Source organism: Hylobates moloch, unplaced genomic scaffold (genome assembly GCF_009828535.3).
Source record: "Hylobates moloch isolate HMO894 unplaced genomic scaffold, HMol_V3 SCAFFOLD_15, whole genome shotgun sequence".
Classification (NCBI taxonomy): domain Eukaryota; kingdom Metazoa; phylum Chordata; class Mammalia; order Primates; family Hylobatidae; genus Hylobates; species Hylobates moloch.
Window position 1 is genome coordinate 60,796,403 of NW_026652290.1, and position 17,509 is coordinate 60,813,911.

The 17,509-nt window shown below is 37.5% G+C and overlaps 1 protein-coding gene across 7 annotated transcripts in view; it reads left to right on the plus strand.

Annotated features, from left to right (window-relative positions):
- The window catches only part of VPS54 (VPS54 subunit of GARP complex), a 137,748-nt gene that overhangs the window by 68,784 nt on the left and 51,455 nt on the right, over positions 1-17,509 (plus strand). For all 7 annotated transcript variants that reach the window (XR_004252373.2, XM_032178180.2, XM_032178181.2 and 4 more), the window contains 4 exons: positions 9,337-9,463; positions 11,005-11,112; positions 13,862-13,917; positions 15,944-16,040. Coding sequence is in view for 6 of the 7 variants with exons in the window: in XM_032178180.2 (XP_032034071.1) it covers positions 9,337-9,463; positions 11,005-11,112; positions 13,862-13,917; positions 15,944-16,040 (388 nt within the window). In the remaining variant the exon portion in view is untranslated. The remainder of the gene's footprint in view (positions 1-9,336; positions 9,464-11,004; positions 11,113-13,861; positions 13,918-15,943; positions 16,041-17,509) is intronic.

The window sequence follows — 17,509 nt, forward strand, 5'->3', positions numbered from 1 at the left end:
TTTCTTAATCCTGAGTTCTAGTTTGATTGCACTGTGGTCTGAGAGACAGTTTGTTATAATTTCTGTTCTTTTACATTTGCTGAGGAGAGCTTTACTTCCAACTATGTGGTCAATTTTGGAATAGGTGTGGTGTGGTGCTGAAAAAAATGTATATTCTGTTGACTTGGGGTGGAGAGTTCTGTAGATGTCTATTAGGTCCACTTTATGTAGAGCTGAGTTCAATTCCTGGATATCCTTGTTAACTTTCTGTCTCGTTGATCTGTCTAATGTTGACAGTGGGGTGTTAAAATCTCCCATTATTATTGTGTGGGAGTTTAAGTCCCTTTGTAGGTCACTGAGGACTTGCTTTATGAATCTGGGTGCTCCTGTGTTGGGTGCATATATATTTAGGATAGTTAGCTCTTCTTGTTGAATTGATCCCTTTACCATTATGTAATGGCCTTCTTTGTCTCTTTTGATCTTTGTTGGTTTAAAGTCTATTTTGTCAGAGACTAGGATTGCAACCCCTGCCTTTTTTTGTTTTCCAGTTGCTTGATAGATCTTCCTCCATCCCTTTATTTTGAGCCTATGTGTGTCTCTGCACGTGAGATGGGTTTCCTGAATACAGCACACTGATGGGTCCTGACTCCTTATCCAGTTTGCCAGTCTGTGTCTTTTGATTGGAGCATTTAGCCCATTTACATTTAACGTTAATATTGTTATGTGTGAATCTGATCCTGTCATTATGATGTTAGTTGGTTATTTTGCTCGTTAGTTGCTATTGTTTCTTCCTAGCCTCGATGGTCTTTACAATTTGGCATGTTTTTGCAGTGGCTGGTACCGGTTGTTCCTTTCCATGTTTAGTGCTTCCTTCAGGAGCTCTTTTAGGGCAGGCCTGGTGGTGACAAAATCACTCAGCGTTTGCTTGTCTGTAAAGTATTTTATTTCTCCTTCACTTATGAAGCTTAGTTTGGCGGGATAGCAAATTCTGGGTTGAAAATTCTTTTCTTTAAGAATGTTGAATATCGGCCCCCACTCTCTTCTGGCTTGTAGAGTTTCTGCTGAGAGATCAGCTGTTAGTCTGATGGGCTTCCCTTTGTGGGTAACCCGACCTTTCTCTCTGGCTGCCCTTAACATTTTTTCCTTCATTTCAACTTTGGTGAATCTGACAATTATGTGTCTTGGAGTTGCCCTTCTCGAGGAGTATCTTTGTGGCGTTCTCTGTATTTCCTGAATCTGAATGCTGGCCTGCCTTGCTAGATTGGGGAAGTTCTCCTGGATAATATCTTGCAGAGTGTTTTCCAACTTGGTTCCATTATCCCCATCATTTTCAGGTACACCAATCAGACGTAGGTTTGGTCTTTTCACATAGTCCCAAATTTCTCGGAGGCTTTGTTCATTTCTTTTTATTCTTTTTTCTCTAAACTTCCCTTCTCTCTTCATTTCATTCATTTCATCTTCCATCAGCGATACCCTTTCTTCCAGTTGATCGCATCTGCTACTGAGGCTTCTGCAATCTTCGCGTAGTTCTCGAAACTTGGCTTTCAGCTCCATCAGCTCCTTTAAGCCCTTCTCTCCATTGGTTATTCTAGTTATCCATTCTTCTAATATTTTTTCAAAGTTTTTAACTTCTTTGCTATTGTTTTGAATTTCCTCTCGTAGCTCAGAGTAGTTTGATCGTCTGAAGCCTTCTTCTCTCAACTCATCAAAGTCATCCTCCATCCAGCTTTGTTCCGTTGCTGGTGAGGAACTGCGTTCCTTTGGAGGAGGAGAGGTGCTCTGTTTTTTAGAGTTTCCAGTTTTTTTGTTCTGTTTTTTCCCCATCTTTGTGGTTTTATCTACTTTTGGTCTTTGATGATGGAGATGTACAGATGGGTTTTTGGTGTGGATGTCCTTTCTGTTTGTTAGTTTTCCTTCTACCAGACAGGACCCTCAGCTGCAGGTCTGTTGGAGTTTACTAGAGGTCCACTCCAGACCCTGTTTGGCTGGGTGTCAGCAGCGGTGGCTGCAGAACAGCGGATTTTCGTGAGACCACAAATTCAGCTGTCTGATAGTTCTTCTGAAAGTTTTGTCTCAGAGGAGTACCCGGTTGAATGAGGTGTCAGTCTGTCCCTACTGGGGGGGTGCCTCCCAGTTAGGCTGCTCAGGGGTGAGGGACCCGCTTTAGGAGGCAGTCTGTCCGTTCTCAGATCTCCAGCTGCGTGCTGGGAGAACCACTACTCTCTTCAAAGCTGTCAGTCAGACAGGGACCTTTAAGTCTGTGGAGGTTCTTGCTGAGTTTTCGTTTGTCTGTGCCCTGCCCCCAGAGGTGGAGCCTATAGAGGCAGGCAGGCCTCCTTGAGCTGTGGTGGGCTCCACCCAGTTCGAGCTTCCTGGCTGCTTTGTTTACCTAAGCAAGCCTGGGCAATGGCGGGCGCCCCTCCCCCAGCCTCGCTGCCGCCTTGCAGCTTGATCTCAGACTGCTGTGTTAGCAATCAGCGAGACTCCGTGGGCACAGGACCCTCCGAGCCAGGTGCGGGACACAATCTCCTAGTGTGCCGTTTTCCAGGCCCGTTGGAAAAGCGCAGTATTGGGGTGGGACTGACCCGATATTCCAGGTGCCGTCTGTTTCCCCTTTCTTTGACTAGGAAAGGGAACTCCCTGACCCCTTGCGCTTCCCGAGTGAGGTAATGCCTCGCCCTGCTTCGGCTCGCGCACAGTGCGCTTCACCGACTGTCCTGCACCCACTGTTAGGCACTCCCTAGTGAGATGAAACCGGTACCTCAAGCAGAAATGCAGAAATCATCCGTCTTCTGTGTCGCTGGGGCTGGGAGCTGGAGACTGGAGCTGTTCCTATTCGGCCATCTTGGCTCCACCCAGCCAATCCTATATTTTCAAATATAGCTAGTCAGTGTTCAGATTTTCCTGTTTGTCTCAAAATTCTTTCTTACAGTGTATTTATTGTAATCAGAGTCCAAATAATATCTGTATATTGCAATTGGTTGATATGTCTCAAGTGTTTTTTGATCCATAGTTATCCATTCTAATTTTCTTTCAAAATATTAATCGAAGAAACTGGGTTGTCTTATAGTGCTTCTCATAGTTTGGATTGTGTAAACTGTGTTTCCATGTTTAGCATGTTATTTTTTCACCTGTATTCTCTGTAATTGATAGTTAGATTTAAAAGCTTGATTAGCTTTAAATTTTACTTTTTGACAAGAGCACCTAATAGACAGTGGTGCGTATTTCAGTCAAGAAGCATGAAAAGTCTCTCTTTTGATGATTAGCAGCCATTTAATAATTGTTGTCTAGATTTGTCATTAATTGTGGGCTACAAATTATGATACTCTAATTCTATCCCACTTTCTTATTCACTGGAATATTTCTATGAATTGGTGTTTCCCTATAACAATTATTTGGTCACCCTTTGAAGGACAATTCTTACAAGATTAGACAGGATAAATGCTAGATTCTTTTCCTTTATTTAGCTGTTTTCAAAATAACGGATTGGAAATCTAGCATCCTCCAAAGATAACTGATGAATTTTTAAAGATATTATAAATACATGGATTTATATGCAAAGTGTTTTAAGTTCTTTGCTTTTTAATTTTTATCAATGTTCAAATTGAATTATCATTTGTAGGAACCTCCTCCAGTTCATTCTTGAGTCTTTTTGACATGATTTCCTAAGTAGTTATTGACAGTTTTCTTACTTTGTGTTATGACAGGATGTTTATAGTATACATTTTCTACCCCAGACCTGTAATCTGCCATTTGTCTAGGGAGCCCTACTTTCTTTCAGTAGGAAATAGTATTTAGAAATCCATCTGGGTAGTAGGCATGTTCTTGCTACTGGATTGGCCATTATTTCTAGGCTTTTGTAGTGGACAGAACTGGGAAATAATTTTCTTTTTTAAGTGACTTTAAAACAATAATTTAACTGTTCATTTCATATGGGATATATCTTAAGGAAAAGAAGAGAAAAAAGTCCTATATTGTTTGTATTAATAATATTGTTCTGAGATAATCTGTGTATGTTGTGGGATAAAACAAATGAGGAATTATGTTAGTGTCATTAGTAATCACAATTTTCAGCCTGATTAAAAGGAGATACATACGTAAGATTGAAGAAGTAAAAACCATATAGTCTTGAATTTAAATGGAAGTATCAGTATGACCTCAGTTTTTCTACCCTACAACCCCTACCATAAGTTGCCATTTAAAAGTTTTAGTTTATATCTATCCATCCGTCTGTCTCTCATCTTAGATAAGCGTTAGCGCACTATACATACTGTTCTCCACCTTGCTGTTTTTACCTTACAATATACTCTGGATATTGTACATGCTCTACAGCATGCATTCTCAATGGGAGATACTACCTCAAGAGGGCAAACATTGGCTCTTGAAAGGTGAAAAAAAATCTTGAATATAACAATGGTTTGTGACCCTTCAAAGGGCCATAGTACTTAAACAGATACATAATATATTTGTGGCATTAAAGTTTCATAGGGGTGGCCGGGTACCGTGGCTCATGCCTATAATTCCAGCACTTTGGGAGGCCAAGGCGTGTGGACCACTTGAGGTCAGGAGCTCGAAACTAGCCTGGCCAATATGGTGAAACCCTGTCTTTTACTAAAAACACAAAAATTAGCTGGGTGTGGTGGCACATACCTGTATTCCTAGCTACTCGGGAGGCTGAGGCACGAGAATTGCATGAACCTGGGAGGTAGAGGTTGCAGTGAGTTGAGATTGCGCCACTACACTCCAGCCTAGGCAACAGAGGAGACTCTGTCTAAAAAAAATAATAAAAATAAAAATTTCATGGGGTTGTGTGTGTGTGAGGTTAGAAAAGGCTCCTGGAGGGGAAATAATGAAAAATGCTCTGTAGCTGTATGTATAGGTATTAATCAATTCTTTTAAAAATGGGTAATATCTATTTAAAATAAATGCATTGTGATTTATTCAACCATTCCCCATTGGTCAGCATTTGGATTGTTTCTATTCTGTTACAGTTACCAATAGTAGGGCAGTTAATGTATGTTCTTTGGTATTTTTGCTCATGCATCTTTGAGACAGATTCTAAGAAGTGAGATTCCTAGGTCAAAATTCCTCTGTGATTTTGCTAGATACTGCCAAATTCCTCTTGTGACAATGTTTTAGTTTGTACTGGTGGATATATTCTAAATTAGTCTACTGTAAGATATTGATGCCATTTATGAGAACCTTTTTAGTCTATTAACTATAAGAAATATAATTTTCATGTTGTAAGATGCAAACTTATATGTTATTTCACTTATCAGATTTGTTTCATAATTATCACTACTCCTACTTACCATATGTTGTTTATAAAAGAAGAATAATGCATCTACCCAAAAGGTCAAATGGTTTTAACTAATTTTTGAGACGGAGTCTCACTCTGTCGCCCAGGCTGGAGTGCAGTGGTGCAATCTCGGCTCATTGCAAGCTCCGCTCCTGCCTCAGCCTCTCCGAGTAGCTGGGACTACAGGCGCCCGCCACCATGCCCGGCTAATTTTTTTTTTTTTTGTATTTTTAGTAGAGACGGGGTTTCACTGTGGTCTCGATCTCCTGACCTCGTGATCCGCCCGCCTCGGCCTCCCAAAGTGCTGGGATTACAAGCGTGAGCCACCGCGCCCGGCCCTTAACTAATTTTTTAAAAATTGTGTTATATCTCATCTTTCTTAGTAAATATAGTTGCCAATATTAAGGATTTGTTTTTCAAGTAAATATAGTGTAGATATATTTTAAATGTTTTTTAAATTTTAATGTAATATAAAATTTAAATGTTTTAAAACTGTCCCTTAAAATAGAGCTTAAAACATTTTTTTCCCCTGAGATATAAACATATTTTCCATTGGGCTCTTTCATTTAAGTTTTGCAATTCTTTGGACCAACTAGGTTATCTAGGCTTCTTTAGCTCATTGCTTTTACACAGCTATTTGAGAGTATGGCAGAAATCCCTTTGTATATGAAAGTACTTCATCCTTACATTTTTCAGTCTTGTGTTTCAATGACTTTCAGTTTAATGACCTAAAGGATGTTGCACAAACTGATTATAAGAAAGATTGAATTGAGTCCGTCTGTACATATAGTCCTTCAGATATTTATATTTGCACCCAGAACAGGGCCTAGCACAGGGTAGGCACAAATGTTTGTTGAATAAATGAATGACTAGGGAGCTACCACCATTGATATTCAGTAAATGGTTAATAAGGAAAGGACTTAGAATGTCAATATTTTGTCTGTGGAAAACAATCATAAATATACCCAGTAACCAGGTTTTCTAGAACACATTTATTGGGAGGCTAAAGGTACACCTTTGACCTTGAACAACATGGGTTTGGACTTGTGGGTCCATTTATACACAGATTTTTTTTCAGTAAATATATTGGAAAAGTTTTTGGAGATTTGTGAAAGTTTGAAAAAACTTACCACATAGCCTAGAAATATATATGCCATGAATGCATAAAATATGTGTAGGTACTAGTCTATTTTATCATTTACTACCATAAAATATACACAGCACAAGGCCGGGCGCTGTGGCTCACGCCTGTAGTCCCAGCACTTTGGGAGGCCGAGGCGGGCAGATCACGAGGTCAGGAGATCGAGACCATCCTGGCTAACACGGTGAAACCCCGTCTCCACTAAAAAATACAAAAAATTAGCCGGGCGAGGTGGCGGGCGCCTGTAGTCCCAGCTACGCGGGAGGCTGAGGCAGGAGAATGGCGTGAACCCCGGGGGGCGGAGCCTGCAGTGAGCCGAGATCGCGCCACTGCACTCCATCCAGCCTGGGTGAAAGAGCGAGACTCCATCTCCAAAAAAAAAAAAAACCAAAAAACACAGCACTATTTAAAAAGTTAAAATTTATCAAAACTTGCACACAGACTGTACATGGCCCCACTCATGCAGTATTAAATCATAACTGCAAAAAACTAACTGTGGTATATATTGTACCACTGTAATAATTTCATAACCACCACCTTGTTGCTGCTGTGGTGAGCCAAAGTGATGCTAGTCATCTATGTTTGAGCAGTTCCTCTCTCCAGTAAATTGAGTATCACAGTAAAAGGTGATCTCTAACAGTTTTTGCATGGTTTTTATTGTTTTTAATACATACTATACACCTTAAATAACACCATGGGACCCATACTAAGTTCACTGGTGATGCTGGAAGTACTCCCAAGAAGCAGAGAGAAGTCATGACATTTACAGTAAAAAGTTTAATTCCTTGATGTGTATAGCAGATTGGGGTCTACAGTTGTGGTTGCCCACGATTGTAAAAAACAACAACAACAACAACAACAAAAGGAAATTTGTGAAGTCCTCACTCCAGCTACAACAGCATTTACTAAAACCTTTTCTTTCTGCAAGTACCTTTTTATCCATTATTGAAAATGCAGATTTCATGTAGGTGCAGGCTTACTATGAGAAAGGCATACCTATAGACTCTAAGTAATTATTTGAGAAAAAGCTAAGATATCAAGTGATAATTTAAAGCAAAAGGAAAATGAACATCTAAAGCTACAGAACTTAATGCCAGCAAAGGATGGTTTGATAATTTTAGAGGTTTGGCTTAAAAAAATGTCATGATAATAGGAGAAGCAGCTTCTGCTGACAAAGAGGCAGCAAATGAGTTCCTGGATGCCATTTAGAAAATAATGGAGGAGAAAGAATATCTACCTGAAAGGTTTTAATGCAGACAAAAGTGCCCTACTCTGGGGGAAAAAAAAGCCACAAAGAACATTTATTAGCAAGGAAGAGAAGTGAGCCACCAGGATTTAAGACAGGAAGGGATAGGCTATCTCTTACTGTTTTGTGCAAATGACGTCAGGTTTGTGATCAGGACTGCCCTTATCTGTAAAGCTGCTAACCCACAAGCTTCAAAGGGAAAAGATAAATAACAGCTGCCAGTCTTCTGCTTATACAACAAAAGACCTGCATGAGAATGCTTTTTCTGGATTGGTGCCATTGATGCTTTGTCTCTGAAGTCAGGAAGTACCTTGCCAGTAAGAGACTGCCTTTTAAAGTTCTTTTCGTGTTGAACAATGCCCCTGTCCACCCAGAACCCCATGAATTCAGCACCAGAGGCATTAAAATGGTCTCCTTGCCCCAAACACAACATCTCTAATCTAGCTTCTAGATCAGAGAGTCATAAGTACCTTTACAGCTCATTACACACACTACTCTATGGAAAGGATTATCAGTGCTGTGGAAGAGAACCCCGATAGAACATCACGAAAGTCCGGAAGGATTACACTGTTGAAGATGCCGTCATTGTTATAGAAAAAGTTGGGAAGACCGTAAAGCCCGAAACAATAAATTCCTGTTAGAGAAAACTGAGTGCAGATGCTGTGAGACAATCAAGGAAATCATTAAAGAGATTGTGGATGTGACAAAAAAGGGTGAGGAATGAAGGATTTCAAGATAAGAATCTTGGAGAAATTCAACAGCTAATAGATACCACACCAGAGGAATTAACGGAAGATGACTTGACGGAGATGAGTGTTCTCAAACCAATGCCAGACAATGAGGAAAAAGAGATAGAAGCAGCAGTGCCAGAAAACAAGATGACATTAGACAATCTGGCAGTAGAGTTCCCATTATTCAAGACTGCCTTTGACTTCTTTTATGACATGGACTCTTCTATGATATGGGCACTGAAACTAAAGCAAATGGTGGGAGAAGGATTGGTACCATATAGAAACAAACATTTTTAGAGAAATGAAACAGTAAAGTCAGAAATTACAATGCATTTCGGTAAAGTTATACTGAGTGTGCTTGCCTCTTCTGCCTCCACTTCCACCTCCTCTGTCACCCTTAAGATAGCAAGACCAACCCGTCCTCTCCCTCCTCCTCTTCAGCCTACTCAATGTGAAGATGACCTTTATGATGATCTGATTCCAGCTAATCAATAGTAAATGTATTTTCTTTTCCTTAGGATTTTCTTAGTACCATATTTTCTCTAGCTTTATTGTAAGAATATAGTATATGGTACACATAATATAGACAAAAAGTGTTAATTGACTCTATGTTATTGGTAAGCCTTCTGGTCAACATAAGCTATTAGTAGTTAAATTTTTGGGGAGTCAAAAGTTATACACAGATTTTTGATTGCACTGGTGTTTGGTGCCTCTAACCCCCATGTTGTTCAAGGGTCAACTGTAAAGAGAAAAATGGAATTTAGAAGATGAAACGTTTGCAGTTGTTTTGGTAAGTTAAAGGACTTCATTTTTTGAAAACATTGCATTATTGCACAGGTACTGTCAACTGGAGAAGTTTTACCTACTAGTTCCCTTGATTGTGGAGCGAATTTGTAGTTTTTAGTGAATATAAATATAACATTTTTCTCTTCCTTTTTAGGCATTTGGGATCACAGCTTTGTGAATTAGAAAAACTGATAGATAAAATGATGATCGCAGAGTTTTCTACTTATTCTCACAGTGACTTAAATAGACCACTGGAAGATGACTGTCAAGTTTTAGAAGAGGTATGTGTTTTAACTGGAATGAAGTTGATGCCATTGCTTAACAGTCTTGGCTTAGAACACATTTTTCTCAGATTATAGGAAGCAAAATTATCTTAAATTTCAAGGGCTGTCAGACCTATGAAGTACTTCACTAGCTACGTGACTTTAGCAAGCACCGTAATTGTTCACTATCCTATGGAATTAGAGAATAAAATAATTGTATAGCTTAATTAGAAATTAGAGTTAAAATGAGCTTACAGACCAAGTTAAAAATACAGATATAGGATGAATTAATTTATATTCTGTGTTTATGTGTGCGAGTGCTGGAGCTTGTCTTTTATAAAAAATGATCATAGTTGGGCGCATTGGCTCATGCCTGTAATCCCAGCAGTTTGAGAGGCTGAGGTGGGAAGATGGCTTGAGCCCAGGAGTTTGAGACCAGCCTTGGCAACATAGGGAGACTCCATCTCTACAAAAAATAAAAAAATTAGCTGAGTGTAGTGGTGCATGCACACCTGTAGTCCCAGCTACTTGGGTGGCTAAGGTGAGAGGATCACTTGAGTCCAGGAGTTTGAGGCTGTAGTGAGCCATGATTGTGACATAGCAAGACCCTGTCTCAAAAAAAAAGATGTAAACAAAATTGATCGTTATCATATGGTAATTACCCATCATTCAGATTTACTGAGTACCTATTATGAACATGTTTTTTATATATGTATATACAAATACATAATATCCAGGCTTCACTTAGCTGGTAAATTCTCAGTGTTAATCACTGACAACAACTAGTAAAAAATCCCAGAAACCCTGATAACCGCCTAAGTAAAGAAACTTTTGTAGATGTTAGCAGTTGACTTCCCACTGAGAGTCTAGGTCATTATTTCAGTCTGCTAGACTATGCATTACAAAGCACAGGGGTGAGGCGCAGTGGGTCAGGCCTGTAATCCAAGCACTTTAGGAGGCTGAAGCTAGAGGATCGTTTGAGCCCAGGAATTTGAGACCAGCCTGGGCAACACAGTGAGTCTACAAAACAAATTTAAAAATTAGCCAGGTGTGGTGGTGCATGCCTCTAGTCCCAGCTACTTGGGAGGCTGAGGTGGGAGGATCACTTGAGTCTGGGAGATCAAGGCTGCAGTGAACTGTAATCGCCTCACTACACTCCAGCCCTGGCAACAGAGTAGAACCCTGTCTCAAAACAAACAAGCAAAAACCAAAAAAAACCTACAGGGCCCATGGAGTATTTATGGGTCGTCAGGGTGTGAGAAGGATATTTTTTACTTGTTGAAACTAGAACAAAAAATACCCTTGTATTGTTTTGCCCGAAAACCAGCTTCACTGGTTCACTGTGGTGGGATAGGATTTATCTGTTTTAGAACACTGACTCCAAAAATCTCATGGTAAGATTGCTGTGGGAGGGGTTTTTCAGGCTGCTAGAAAATACTTTGTGCAGGATAGAGATCTGAGGATTAAACAGAACTCTTGATGCTGAATATTTCTACCTCTAAGTAAAATTACTTCATATTTAAAATGTCAAGTTACATACTTTTATTTTATTTTAACAGGAAAGACTAGTATCTCTTGTATTTGGACTTTTAAAACAAAGAAAGCTTAATTTTTTAGAAATCTATGGTGAAAAAATGATTATTACAGCAAAGAATATCATTAAACAGGTAATTGTACATTTTTATTTGATATATTTTGGTCTGGAACCTTTGTGAAGTTTATTTTTATGTTATCCTAGTAATAATATATATAGTGTAATAGTAATATAGCTCATTTATCTAAAAACTGAAAATTTAGAAAAATTAAAACATAGCCCTACCAGCCAAAAGATTACTGCTATAGGAATATTTCTATTTGTAGACTTTTTTCCTTAGGTAGACTGATTTTCTTATGTTGTCATTATGTGTATATGATTTTATACATATATTTCAGTTACAATCATAAGCATTTTCTCATATTATTATAAAAGCTTTCAGAAACATCATTTTTAATGATTGTGTAAAGTCCCATTAACATTATGTTAAATCTACTTAACTTTTCCTCTGTGTTGAATATTTAGGTTGTTTTTAATTTAATACAATAAATTTCACTGTGACAGACATCTGTGGTATAAAGTTATTTTGTTTTTCATACTTAAGAATGTTTGTTCTTAGACTGATTCCCAGAAGTAGAAGTATTGGTTAGAGAGTGAAGAGTATTTTTAAGTTATTTGATGTATAGAATTTAATTCCTATTTAAAAAGATTTGCCAATTTATACTCCCACCAGCAGTAGACAAATGTTCATTTCCTTTTTATCCTAATCGCTAAGAAATTATAAACTAGAATCCATGTGTTCTTCAGTATTCCCTGATCTTTGTTTTGACTTTTTTTAGTCAGATAACTCTTATCCACTGAACTTCAGTTTTTTAATCTATGAAAAAGATAATATAATTTTAAAGGTATTTATTAGACTTAATTGATTATCATTAGGTTGAATGTACATATATCAGTTTTTAAAGTTTAAGTTTAAAAGTTAAATAAGCAAAAAAAATTATAATCATCCCCTCTTTCAAGCACTGATTAAAACACTGTATTTTTAAATTGGTACAACCACTTTGAAAAATTGTTGCCAATATATAGTAATGCCAAATTTGCATACATGTTGTGACCCAGCATTTCTATTCCTAGGTATGCACCCAACAGAAATATGTATATAAGTTCACCAAAACACAGCAGGAGAATGTTCCTGGCAGTACTATTGGTAATTTTAAAAACTGGAAACAGCCCAAATTCCATCACCGGTAGAAAGGATAAACAGAATTTTGATGTATTTATACAGTGGAATACTATACATTAATGAGAATGAATAGATTACACAGAATAACAAATGAATATTATAGACATAATGTGGAGCCAAAGAAACCAGACACAGAAAAGTATACATTGTATGATTCCACTTATGTAAAACTGAAATGCAGGCAAAATTATTCTATGGTTTAAAAATCAGGACAATAGTATATTTTGGGAGGAACTAGTAACTGGTAGGGGAATAGGGGAGGAGCTCTGGGTATTAGCAAGGTTGTTTCATGAGCTGAGTTCTGATTACACAGATGTACTCCATTTGTACAAAAGTATTGAGCTGTAAACATAATTTGTACAATTTTCTGTATATATATTTTAAACAATTTCTAAAAACTGGTATGTTTCAATTCCCAGACTTCAAATCTAAGCATTTATTTTTTAATTTTAAACTGTTGCATGTATCACAAGGAAATGTAACTTCTAATATTAATTTCTTTTGGGATTTTAATATGGGGCTTACACCTTGTTCCTAAGTATTATAGTTCTGCTTTTCTGGTGTAGGATTTTGAACAGTTTTGAATATTAGGTTATTTTAATTAGTACAATTCAAACATATTCTGAAATGATTATTTAATTGGCTAATTGTAATCAGCTTTTCAGACACTAAGAGATACATAAGAGATAAAAATCTGGTAAAATAATTATTGTAGTCAGTAAGAGCCTTAAAAATTTTTTTTTATCTTAAGTGCAGGGGTTCATGTGCAGGTTTGTTACATAAGTAAACATGTGACATGGGTTTTTTTTGGTATAGATTATATCATCACCCAGGTATTAAGCCTAGTACCCATTAGTTATTTTTCTGGTCCTTTCTCTCCTCCCTCCCTCCACCCTCCACTCTCCAATAGTCTCCACTGTGTGTTGTTCCCCCCTCTATGTGTCTGTGTGTTCTCATCATTTAGCTCCTACTTATAAGTGAGAACATGCAGTATTTGGTTTTCAGTTTCTGTGTTAGTTTGCTAAGGATAATGACCTCCAGCTCCATCCATGTTCTTGCAAAGGACATGACCTCATTGTTTTTTTATGGCTGCATAGTATTCCATGGTGTACATTTACCACATTTTCTTTATCCAGTCTATCATTGATGGGGATTTAGGTTGATTCCATGTATTTGCTATTGTGAATAGTGCTACAGTGAACATACGTGTGCATGTGTCTTTAATAATAGAACAATTTATATTCCTTTGGGTATGTAACTAGTAATGGGATTGCTGGATTGAATGGTATTTCTCTCTTTAGGTCTTTGAGGAATGGCTACACTGTCTTCCACAATGATTGAACTAATTTACACTCCCATCAGCAGTGTATAAGTGTTCCCTTTTCTTTACAACCTTGCCAGCGCCTGTTACTTTTGGCTTTTTAGTAATCGCCATTCTTACTTGTGTGAGATGGTATCTCATTGTGGTTTTGATTTGCATTTCTCTAATGATCAGTTATGTTGGCCACATATATGTCCTCTTTTGAAAAGTGTCTGTTCATATAGTAAGGGCTTTTTTAATGTACAAATGGAACATGGAATACTTAGGATTTGAAAGACAATTAATCAAATTGTTTTTGTTTTTTCTTAAATTTTGCAGTGTGTGATTAATAAAGTTTCACAAACAGAAGAAATAGACACAGATGTTGTTGTGAAGTAAGTATAAATATATAGGTTGGTGGTTATCAGTCAGAGAAAAGATGATAGATGCAAATTAGAATAATTTGAAGTAGATTTCATTAAGGAATTATTTACTAAGGTGTGAGCAGGGTGTAGGAAAATCATAAGTGACAGTGCGGAATGAAGACAGTGCTTAACAGAATTGAGGAGAAAGGTAGTTGAAAAAAAGCTGTGACCTTGAGTAGAGGGAAGCAGTCACCCTGAGGCAACCCTTGAAAGAGGCAGGAGAAGTAGGTACCTTTACTAGAGAGCTAGAGGAGTAGGTACCTTTACTCCTTCCAGTCTTTGTAAGGGCTCCTCATTGGCCAGGCCCACATATTAGTTTCCCAGAGCAGAGAGCAGGATGGAGAGGGACAGAACATAGATATGGAAAGGTGAAATTGAAGATAATTCATTACAGGGGCATAGCAAGTCTTATGTTTAAATTTTTAGCTATATAATTAAAATTCAACTTTTAATTGGCTTTGAGAAGTTTGAGTTTATGATTTTGAATTGCCCATGTTTGTATTTTTTTTTTTTGTTTTCACCCTAGAAATTCCTGTTCTTGGCCAGGCGCATTGACTCACACCTGTAATCCCAGCACTTTGGGAGGCCAAGGTGGGAGAATCGCTTGAGCCCAAGAGTTCGAGACCACCCGGGGCAATAAAGTGAGACCCCCATCTCTACCAAAAATAAACATTAAAAAAATAAGTTGGGCATGGTGGCACATGCCTGTAGTCCTAGCTACTCAGGAGGCTAAGGTAGGAGGATGGTTTGAGCCTGGGAGGTCCAGGCTTCAGTGAGCCGTGATTGTGCCACTGCATTCCAGCCTGCAAAACAAAGTAAGATCCTGTCTCAAAAAAAAAGAAAGAAAAAAAGAAAAATTCCTATTCTATTATTTTAAGAAGAATAGTGATAATATTTTATGACTGAATTTCTGGTTCATATGGATATTTAAATGCTTTTAACTGGCTTAGATATGAATAGCAATATGTACAACTGTGAAACTTTCTTGGGCCAAACTCACAGAATGGAGTATTAATTTCCACACTATTACCTAGGGAAAACTCAATTTCAGAATTAGTTGAAGCCAACTGTAATAATCAGAGAATTGTTAGTGGTTGGAAAACATAAGTCATTGGGACACTATTAGAAGCTCGATGGACGTGGAGAGTCAGTTTTTCTTCTTCCCTAGGGAATTTTCTCCATATAAGTAGAGAACTTCCTGTATATCAAGTGTTGTAGTATCTTTTTAGAATAAACTCTTAGCTGAAGCTGCATTTATTAAAAATTTGGAGTAATAAGTCATTTTGGTACTGTAAAATATCTTTAGGGGATGAATTATATTTTATATTACTTTTTTTCACCTTGAAGTTAATGATTTGTGTCAACCATCAAAATAATATTGGCTGCTGCTTACATGGTACTTTTAAAAATGTGTCATGCATTGTTCTAAGTTTTATTAACTCATATAATATTTACAACAACCATATAAGGAAGGTTCTGTCAGTTTCCTCATGTTAGATGAGAAAATTGGAGCATGGAGGGGTTAAGTCACTTGCCAGAGCCACATAGCTAGCAATTCCAATAAGCTGCTGCTATTTTAAACCAAGGCATTGTGTTGTGGTTCCAGTGCTCTTAACTACCATGCCATATTACTTCTCATATGGTATTTTTGAAGTTGTAGTTAGAAAAGCAGATTATTAAATTTTGGGGAGAGATGTATGTTTCCATTTTTATTCCAGAGTATATCTTCACACTTATTTCTCTATGGTTTATTCATTCAGTGATCATAAAGCTTGTTCATATGAAATTGATATATGATATAGTTAACTTACCAGTCTTAAAAATATTTAAATAAGCCATAACTCTTTGGTAATTTACCTCTTCAACATTTTAGTTAGGTATCTAGATAAAATTGCATTTTATCACTAGATAGTATTTACTCTCATTTCTTCCAGTTTGTAGATGTTATATTGGCCCAGAGACAATCATTATTTTTGTTTGAATTATTTTTTTCTAGGCTTGCAGATCAGATGAGAATGTTGAATTTTCCCCAGTGGTTTGATCTGCTCAAGGATATTTTCTCTAAGTTTACAATTTTCCTACAGAGAGTGAAGGTAAGCTTATAAATTAGTTTGTCCAGAATATCCCTAAAATTAAGTCAGCTTTCTAGATACACAATATGTAAATAAAGACTCAAACTAGAATAAAACACAGTTTGTTTTTGTAATTTTTCTAAAGAGGCTTGGTTTTAAATAAAAATTTAGGTACCTCAGAGTTTGACAATTTTAAGAATTTAATAAGTTATAATTTTATAACTTAAAAAGAAATATGCTTACTTGACATTAAATATTATACAGTAATATTTCCTCTGGTGATTTTTTGTTCTCCTAGGTTGTCTAGAGGTACAATATTGTTAAACACCCCAAAACCACCCCAAACTACTAATTTTTCTATAAAGTCAATGTTGATATAATGGTGTTTTAAAATACATTGTTTATATTCAAATTACCTTGCTAATTTACTTTTTTTTTTTTTTTTTTTTTTTGAGATGGAGTCTTGCTGTTACCCAGGCTGGAGTGCAGTGGCACAATCTTGGCTCACCGCAACTTCTGCCTCCCGAGTTCAAGTGATTCTTCTACCTCAGCCTCCCGAGTAGCTAGGATTATAGGTGTGTGCCACCACACCTGGCTAATTTTTGTATTTTTAGTAGAGATGGGATTTCACCATGTTGGCCAGGCTGGTCTGGAACTCCTGACCTCAAGTGATCTGCCCGCCTCTGCTTCCCAAAGTGCTGAGATTATAGGCGTGAGCCACTGCGCCTGGCTGCTAATATTCTTTATTTACATTTTTATTTCACTTTTTGGCACGAATCCAATCAAGCATCATGTGTTATATTTAATTATTTTGTCTCTTTAGTCAAGCCACTTAATTTTAAACCACTTAGTATAACAAAAAGAACAGGTCACGTATCATTTTACGGAAGATGTCAGACTCTAATACGTACTGGTTTGAATCACCAACATGTCATAGTTTTGGTTTAAGAAGAATACAGGCTGGGCACGGTGGATTACACCTGTAATCCTATCACTGTGGGAGGCCAAGGCAAGAGGATCACTTGAGCTCAGGAGTTTGAGATCAGCTTGGGCAACATAATGAGACCTCATCTCTACAAAAAAAATTTTTTAAATTAGCCAAGCATAGTGATGCACACCTGTAGTCCCAGCTACTTGGGTGGCCAAGGTGGGATGATCACCTAACCCCAGCGGGTCAAGGCTGCAGTGAGGCATGATTGTGCCACTGTACTCCACCTGGCCAACAGAGCAAGACTCTGTCTCAAAAAATGAAAAAAATAAAAAAAGAATACAATCATTAGGAATTACCATGTGTAACAGTTAAAAGGGACCATTTGTGAAATTAGATATTCTTTGAGTTGTCAAGTGTTAGCATTGTGTTTTATGTACTAGTTAACATCCCCAGCATCTCCTGAGTACCATGTTAAATAGTGCAGGGGACTTTGGTACTTGTGTATGACATGAATTTCCCTTTATTCACATTGGAGCAATGCTAAGTCACATGTGTAAGC